At 42.3% G+C, this 8,395-nt stretch overlaps 1 protein-coding gene across 1 annotated transcript in view; it reads left to right on the top strand.

Annotated features, from left to right (window-relative positions):
* Nucleotides 1-7,223: 7,223 nt before the first annotated feature.
* LOC113631216 (HLA class II histocompatibility antigen, DR alpha chain) overlaps nt 7,224-8,395 on the top strand; it is a 4,809-nt gene continuing 3,637 nt past the window's right edge. The window contains exon 1 of the mRNA XM_027127530.1: nt 7,224-7,409. Within this exon, the coding sequence (XP_026983331.1) occupies nt 7,331-7,409 (79 nt within the window). The 5' untranslated portion in view covers nt 7,224-7,330. The remainder of the gene's footprint in view (nt 7,410-8,395) is intronic.

The raw sequence follows: 8,395 nt of genomic DNA, 5'->3' as shown, positions 1-8,395 counted from the left end.
AGAGCCAATCTGAGAGACAAACTTTATAGGCTTATGGACCCTGACCTCCTGCACCAAACTTGCTCCAACTTTCCAGAGCCATCACCTTGAAGCATGCTGAACATATAGGCAGATTGTCAAGGGTGAGAGATGCCTCCAGAACAGGAATATAATCCAAAGAACCTGCTTCTCTCTCAGGGCAACTCACAATAATATATCAGATCCTTCACAAAAGAAAAAAATATGTATATCTCTAGGGCTCCTACCTTTTCTCCAGGGTCTTCTGTGTTGTGTACTGGACCTCTGGTGAGACCCATCCTTGTGATTTCAGATTTGGGGTCTGAACAGGCTGAGTGGGTATGGGGGCCATTGGCAGCCCTATCACCTCCCCTCCACCCTTATCTCACTGCCCAGCACCACACAGCCATCCCTACTTGAAACTTTACCCTTATACCTTCTCCAGGTGGGAGCCAGCATAAAGCAGAAATTGATTCTTTGTGCAGGGTAAGTGCCTGATCGTCACTCCTGGCTTTCCCTCTTGGTCTCCAGACATGCCCACAAGGCTCTGCATAAGCAAGTATGGGTCTCTAGCTGCTGACCATTATCAGCAGTTGCTCTGCTGTCTCGTCCAGGGCCAAACAGCCCATGCTGCAGCTGAATATGTTGAGTTATTTCCCCACATGTGACATCAGTTTCACAGAAGCCTGACAGGAAGTCTACCCAACTGCAACAGGAGTGCCACTGAAACCAGCCTGATGAGGGGACACGTGGGAACAGTGTCATCCAGTGCCTGGTTGTTTAATGATGCCCAGTGAGTACACTGGTGCATGATCCAGGTGTGACATGGTGCAAGCAATATGAATGGAACATACCTCCACCATTCATGTGGGGTGACCATCAGGGACGCATCCTAAGTGTCATAAAAGCTCCTACCCAAGCCTAGGTTTTCCAGATCATGGACTTTACATGCCTAAAGGTTTAATGATGGTAACTCTTACCTCACTTTTTCACAGGAGACTTCCTGTTCACTGTATGCCCCACCCCTTTCCCCAGAATCCCAGGGATATCTGCAGAGTCCAGGTGAGCAACAATCCATGTGAGGGATGGAGGACCCTTTGCCCACACCTTCCTTTGGGGGCTCTAGAGAGCTTTTTAAGGGAAGTCCCAGCTTTGTACTAGGGAGGAGGCTACAGCGGTGGTACATCTCCCCGGCATTGAGCATCAAGACGATCCCAGACAGGGTAATGCCAGAGGAAGGGGTGCTCTCCTGTGCTGTGAGTGCTTTCAGAGTAGACAGAAACATGTTTCCTGCAATCCACATATACTGAAAACCTAAATTATCCATGCAGGTAGGAGCAAAGCAATTCACAAAGAGAAATGGTAGAATTTCTTGATTCCCAAAGCAGCGTTGATAGACAGCAAGAGTGACGTCATGCAAAAAAAATTTATGAGTCTAAAGATAGAAATAGCATCTTAAGGATATTCAAGTACCGATTCCAAAAGTATTATTAAAAAAAAATTTTAGTGTTTTCACGTGATGTACATTGGGACAAATCAGAAGAAACACAAATATTAAATGTCATACGGAAGTTAAACCCACTGGTTATTAGACTTAATCATGAACATATAGGGAAACTACCTGCCTCAAACTTTCTGCCACTTTGATAAATCACAAAGTGGTGGTGATAAGGAGACTTGTTTGGGGCTATGGTCCTACTACAGGAAAATGGGGGAAGAGTGATCAAAGCAAGATGGGACATTAGTCACCCCTTTATCTGTGTAAATGTAGAAGCGGACACTTCTTAGAGGGGGATCTCTAATAACACTGAGGATGTCTCATATACACATATTTGTGAAAAAACTAAATAACACGAAAACGGTCCATGTATGAAGGCCCAGGGAATCTTCTTAGGTTTAATCAAATACTCAGGCTTACTTAGCTCTCAGATTCACTCAGAAGGAGAGCAGACAGAATCAAAGCATTTCAAGGGAGCAGCATCTGATCATTCTCTTCAGTGGGAGAAGTTCTTGAAACAGTCCATAATGCAGACCAGGTGCTGGTCTCTGCCCACCTCGTCCCTAAGTGACGGCTCAGGTGCAAGATGAATTTACACCTGTGAAAGTGGCAGCTACCCTGTGGTAGAATCCTCATCATTTTGGAGTCAATGCCTTTTGCATCAAGTTCATGTGCATAGCTTCCAGACCCCTGGTAAGTGCATGCCCAATTACAAGGGTCACTGCATTCAGAGATGCCCAAGCTACGTATGGGTTCCCACACTTGTTATAATTCATCAGATATTCCTCCTAGCCAAATACATCTTACCAAGCAAAAGCCATTTTTACAATAGATAATTTTGTCTAGAACGTTAGCTGACATTCTTCCTTTCTTAGGTCTCCTAAAAAGAGCTAGAGATTTAGTCTAAGATTAAATTTGTCCTGGAGAAATAGAAAGGGTATTAAACTTTTACCCGCAAGAATGAAAGTGATTTACAGTTACTTGTTTTCTTTATCAAGCATCATTTTATTTTTCAAATTACTTAAAAGAAACACATTCCATGTTCTGTTTGTGTGCTTATCCAAAAAAAAGCATTGTGATGCTTACTGTAAAAAGATTTTAAAGGTTTTTAAATTGTAAACCATTTAAGCAACCTAATTAGATCAAACACATCTGGGAATTTCTGAGTATGTACATGAGGAAAACATTAGTTAAAGCATCCTGACTTTTAAAATCTTGGATCATTCACTAGCTTTCTGAACGTTCAATGTCAAAAAAACTGATATGAAGAATTAAATACTATTGACCACAAGAGGGAAGCCTAGTCCCGCTTTCACTACTCTTTAGGAAAAAAAAAAAAAAAAAAAAAAAACCTCAAAGGAAAGCCATGTTTATTAAGAACCTTTAAAATATTCACCAATAAACACAGTTTACAAGACAAAACAACTGTCATCCCCACCTGAGGCTGCATTTGTGATGGGAGTGGTTTTAGTGTTTTGAATGGACTTGTTCTTGGACTCCACATATTACTGGCTATAGAGTTAGAGACGTGATTTATAAAACTACCTTCCCACTTCCTAAGTGAGGCATTGACCAAAGGTCTAGACTTCTGTAAATCTTGGTTTCCTCAGAATAAATTGGAAATATAATGGTAGAAAATATAATGGTAATATTTAAGATGATATTTACTATTTTATTAGTAATATTTTAATTGGTAAGGGAGAAAGACCGCACCAAAAAAAAAGACTTTCAGTAAAACCAGTGACAGTTCTCTGGCCGATTTCTCACCTTTCTTTCTACCATAAAACTTCAAAGTTCAAAAGTAACCTTATATCAAAAATAGGTAATTCTCTCTCATCATAGTTAGATAAAAACTTTGATTTTGCTAAAGCATTTTACGGCATTGGTCATTTCTCATGTATTATCCTATCTAAGTCTTGAAATGCCCTGCGTGTTAGATGACATTCATCCACTCATGTTCTCCCGTGTTCTACTGTGATCATCTAACAAACTTCCCTCTTACACTGTACGCTTGACCTGTGCTATGTCAATGCGAACGAGAGCCACCTTCTCATCATGACCTCTATTTTTTGAAAATTTCTTTCATTTGTCATAACATTCAGACTTGAAACCTAACTACAAGGTACTTTTTGATCATTTTCTACCACCTTCCTTATCCTAATCCACCCAGTAAGCAGTCCTAGGGATTCAGTCCTCCCGTTTAACTTTGCCACGGGGTGGCAAAGATGATAGATGGAGCTGGAAATGGCTCTGAAAATAATTTGCCAAAACGTGGAAGGAACAGAAAGTTGAAGGAGTGAATCAGCCATTGTCCAGGCGCAAGGAGGCAGCTGGTGAAGGCAGCCACTCTCAGGCTTCACTGGTGATTTTTTGAATGAAACTTTTCCTTCACAGTCTCTCAACTACCAAGTTCAGCCTATTAGAAGAGACAAGAAAATTGGGAATTATAAAACAATCTGAATCTAGATGCTCAAATCATAACAATGGGGCCTGTGGAAATATTCTGAGATGTGGATTTGAAGTTTCCAACCCCTCTCCCCACGTGTGTGTGTGTGTGTGTCTGCAATTCCTTATTTACAAAAGCTACACAAAGAAAAGTGATTTCGCACCCCTGAGAGCCTGTACAAACTCAGGCCTTTGAAACATCAGATTTCAAGTGGAGGTAAAGAAAAAAATGAATCAAACTCTCAAACTCTCATCCTCCCAGGGTAGAGATGAGCCCAAACACCACGGACCCCTTTATTCACACAGGACATCTTAGGAAGGTCCATTAACCCATCATCCCAGCACATTTGTTGATGTCATCAGTTGGCAGTTTTCAGTCTGACACAGGTTTTTTTCAGCAGATTAGCCTTTGCCCCCTCTCAGGATGGAGAGGAGACATGATAGAGAACAAGGAGAGTTTTTTACATGGGGACTTGGGGAGGAAATGCCTAGATCAATATCCTCAAAGATCCTCTGGTAGGAAGTCCTCAGCAGGAGAAATACCATGAAGACTCTGAGTGCTAGAGGGAAAAGGAGGGAAAGGCAGATAAGGAAGGGGCTGGAGGCTCTCAGAGCTCAAACCACACAAACACGAAGCAAAGAGGTCCCAGACTTGACCTGGGTCCAAGGAGAAAGCGATCTCATTTCCAAGCCCTCGCCTTTTACTCCAAAATAACATTTTCTCTGGTTCTAAGTTTGGACTGTGGGGAGAACCCGAGTGAACTATGGGGGAAATAGAGATACAGAGCTAGAGGTAGAGAGATATATTTGCATTTAGTAGTTTTTTTTTAATTCCTATTTGCTTCTATGGTCTTGTCTGTATAGTAGGGAATAAAACCAAGAATATTACATTTCCCAGGCTCTCCCTACCCCCGGTTTCTGAATGTGGTCTACATTCTGCCAGTGAAACTTAAGAGTGTGAGATTCGGGAAGCAGAGACAGGCTGAAGGTTTCTCAGGTCGTGGATACAAGGGTTCACAGACAGGGATCTTGTGTTGGCAGCATCCTTGTGTTCCCAAGACATTCCTTCCCCCTGAGCTCTAAAGGAGCCATGATGTCAGCAGTGGCTCCTACAGGTCCCTCCCTCTCAAAGTTAGGGGTCTGTACTGACTTGTGCTCCTCCAGGCTTCCAAAAGTTTGGAGGTGTAATTCCCTATAATAGAGTAGAATTGTAATAAATAATCCCATTTAGGGTGTCCTCAGGGATTTCTACTTCCTGAATGAACTCTGACTAGTACAGAGGCTCCTCGCCTTTTAACGTTACCAAGACAACCTCATTCAGGTGCCCTCAGAAATTCCCTCAAACACACAGGAAGTTAGGGGTCAGGAGGAAACAGGGAACCATGATTAATGTCCAAATAGAAACTTCTTTCTCATCACAGAGAAAGGGAACTCAAAGTCTATTCTAAAGACTCCCCAGTTTAGTAATCTCATGAGGAGAACCAATCAGTGTTTTAGGACTAAACGACATCATAAGTTGCTGAGCAACATCTTGGGTTGAAGGTGCTATTACAACATGTAGAACACAGAGACATATATAGTCTCTGAGTTTACTGTACATATATTGAGCATCTCGTAAGAACAAGGCATTATGGCAGCCAGCAAAGGGCAAGCACAGAAAAATTATATTGGTTAGGTGTGATTAGAGGAGGTTAGGATAGAGGAGATGACAAACCTAAATTATAGGATCAGACTCTCAGCAGAGACTGATACTGTAAGTCTCCTCTGGCCCATTCCAGTGCCTCCAGGACACACAGTCCTCAACAATTTTAGGGCAGAACTGTGTGTGCGTCCTCCCAAGCACCCAGAAGTCAGGATCAGAGGATTTTCAAAGCCCTTAGATACCGGCTTCCCTGGTGGCACAGTGGTTGAGAGTCCGCCTGCTGATGCAGGGGACACGGGTTTGTGCCCCGGTCCGGGAAGATCCCACATGCCACGGAGCGGCTGGGCCTGTGAGCCGTGGTCGCTGGGCCTGCGCGTCCGGAGCCTGCGCTCCGCAATGAGAGAGGCCACAACAGTGAGAGGCCAGCATAACGCAAAAAAAAAAAAAAAAAAAAAAAAAGCCCTTAGATACAATCCAAAAATCAGCCATGTGTAGAGTCTTGGCTCTTCTGAACTGGGAGGGGAGTAGTAGGGCAGGATGAGACCTCAGCAGTGTAGAAAACACTGTGGAAAACCCACCCTAAGTATATGTGTCATGACTGATCTTCAAGAGTAAACTCACCATCTCATGAGCCGCCGCACTGCCAGGTCTCTCCTCCTTGGAAGTATTTGGATTCCAGCCCTTTCTAGGGTTGGTTTAACACTTTCCTTTCTGTTTTGCTATATTTTCAAAAAATGAGGGTCAGTCAACATGTGCTAACTTTCAGTATTCTCAACAGTGAACATCAAGATAAATTCTTTGAATCAGAACTTTCATCATGAGGAAGTAATGGTAAAGCCCTCCTACCAGTTGTTATCTCTAGTCTTCCAGGTAAAATAAGCTCTGCCCCATTTACTCTCTTTATTCGTCTATCTGATTCTTCAGGAAAGGTATGTGCCCAAAAGTCTTTTCCAATCTCAGGACATATTTAAGGTAATGGGAGTTAGGAATAGGTTTCCGCCTTTCCGGTCTACTATCTCCAGTAACCACTACCTACGTTCCAAGGTGTAGCTTTCCATACATCTCCAGCTTTGGGAGTGTTGGAACTCAGAGTTTCTCTTCTGATGTTCTCCTGAACTGTCAGGGATCCCAAACTCTTGGGTAGAGTTGGCCACCTTGGAGTCTAGGACACTGGAGGGAGCCTGAAGCAGTAAGAGGCGCCTTAAGGGCAGCTCTATCACCCAACACTGCCAAGATTCAGGCATTCCTCATAGCCTGACCATTTACCTTCCTTTTAGATGAACTACTGTCCCTTAAATAAATTCCCCGGCTGTCACAGCACAGAGACATGATCTGCCACTAACTCTTATCTTAGGATATTTCCATTGATTCTATTCTCACTAATGTGCTTCAGGGAGATCCATTTCTGGCACTTGGATTGGGATGGAAGAGTCTCTGAGTGATTGCCCATCATTCTTGAAAACTCGATTCTTTTGTTCTTTTTGTTTGGTTGTGAGTTTGTTTGATTGATTAAGAAGTTCCTTTTCATCTAATGAACAAAGCATCACCTTTCCTGGACCCTTTGCAAAAGTCCATCCCTTAGCAACAGCAGTGTCATATCAAATGATTTTTCTGATTGGCTGCAGCTCAACTGATTTTAAATTTTAATCAGTCAGGCTCTGAAACCCTACATTCTCTTTACTTGTATTCCAGTCTGTTGTGACCCACCTTGAGCTCTACTGACCCTCATCGAGACACCTAAAAAGAAAATGGCCATAATTGGAGTCCCAATACCAGGATTTTTCATCATTGTCCTGATAAGCCTTCAGGAATCATGGGCTATCACAGGTAAGTGCTGAAAGAATCAAAAGTAGGGATAAATAAGTTCTGAGAGCATCGGAGAAGTGAACTGTGGACATTTGAAAGACAATCTTTGGAGTGAAAAAGAAGAGTGACAGGTATTTTCTCGGTCTAACTCTAATGTTATAATAAATTGTAGTTAGAAGAGTTCTCTGCTCACCAGCAATTGAAGTAAAATTTAGATTAGAGAAGCAAAACTCAATTGTGTACTGATTAATACTATTGACTTTGATATAAGCCAAACTTTCAGGGAAATATTTTCTGACAGGCATTAACAAGATACCTTTCTGCTCTTTAACTTTTCATTCCTGGAAAATTAGTAAAAATTAAAAACCTCATGTAATTTCATGAGGATTAAATCAGAAAAAAGTATGAGATTTCTTGGCACCTGTTCTTAACTATTTTTGCCACGGTAGCTATCTTTTGGCCTGTCAATTCTGTCAGTCTATTTGGAGCATAGACACTATACTAAAGATCACTAGAAAGGAAAATCACCAAAAAGCAACCATTCACCCAAGGGAGGGGGAAGGGCAGCCATGCTGATATGAATTGCATTTAATTTACTGTCTCTTGGGACGGTGATAACCCCCGTTACAGTGGATCTTAAAAGGATCTTTGGTCGCTGTAACTTAGTAATATTCTTAAGAGAGTAGAAAAATTGAGTAAGGAAGTGAAGTGTCTGATATTACTCTCTACCATCTCCAGAGCAAATATTGTGCCGTTGTGAAGGTGTATTGTGAAAAAACATTCTTCGCCCAGAGTGACCCCCAAAGAAGGTGGCAGGTAGACTGGAAATAAGTAAAGTAATAACCTAGCTCCAAGACCCATGATGACAGTGTAGGTTTCTATTGCCCAGAAAGAGCCACATACAAGGATGCCTTCCAGGAAAGATAGCTTCCCTTGGAGCTAAAAGAGGAAGTTAGAATGTGTGTGTGTGTGTGTGTGTGTGTGTGTGTGTGTGTGTGTGTGTGTGT

Source organism: Aethalodelphis obliquidens, unplaced genomic scaffold (genome assembly GCF_003676395.1).
Source record: "Aethalodelphis obliquidens isolate GAN/ISIS:26980383/991018 unplaced genomic scaffold, ASM367639v1 scaffold31, whole genome shotgun sequence".
Lineage (NCBI taxonomy): Eukaryota > Metazoa > Chordata > Mammalia > Artiodactyla > Delphinidae > Aethalodelphis > Aethalodelphis obliquidens.
Note: the sequence above shows the minus strand (reverse complement) of the source record. Positions and strands in the feature narration are given on the sequence as shown.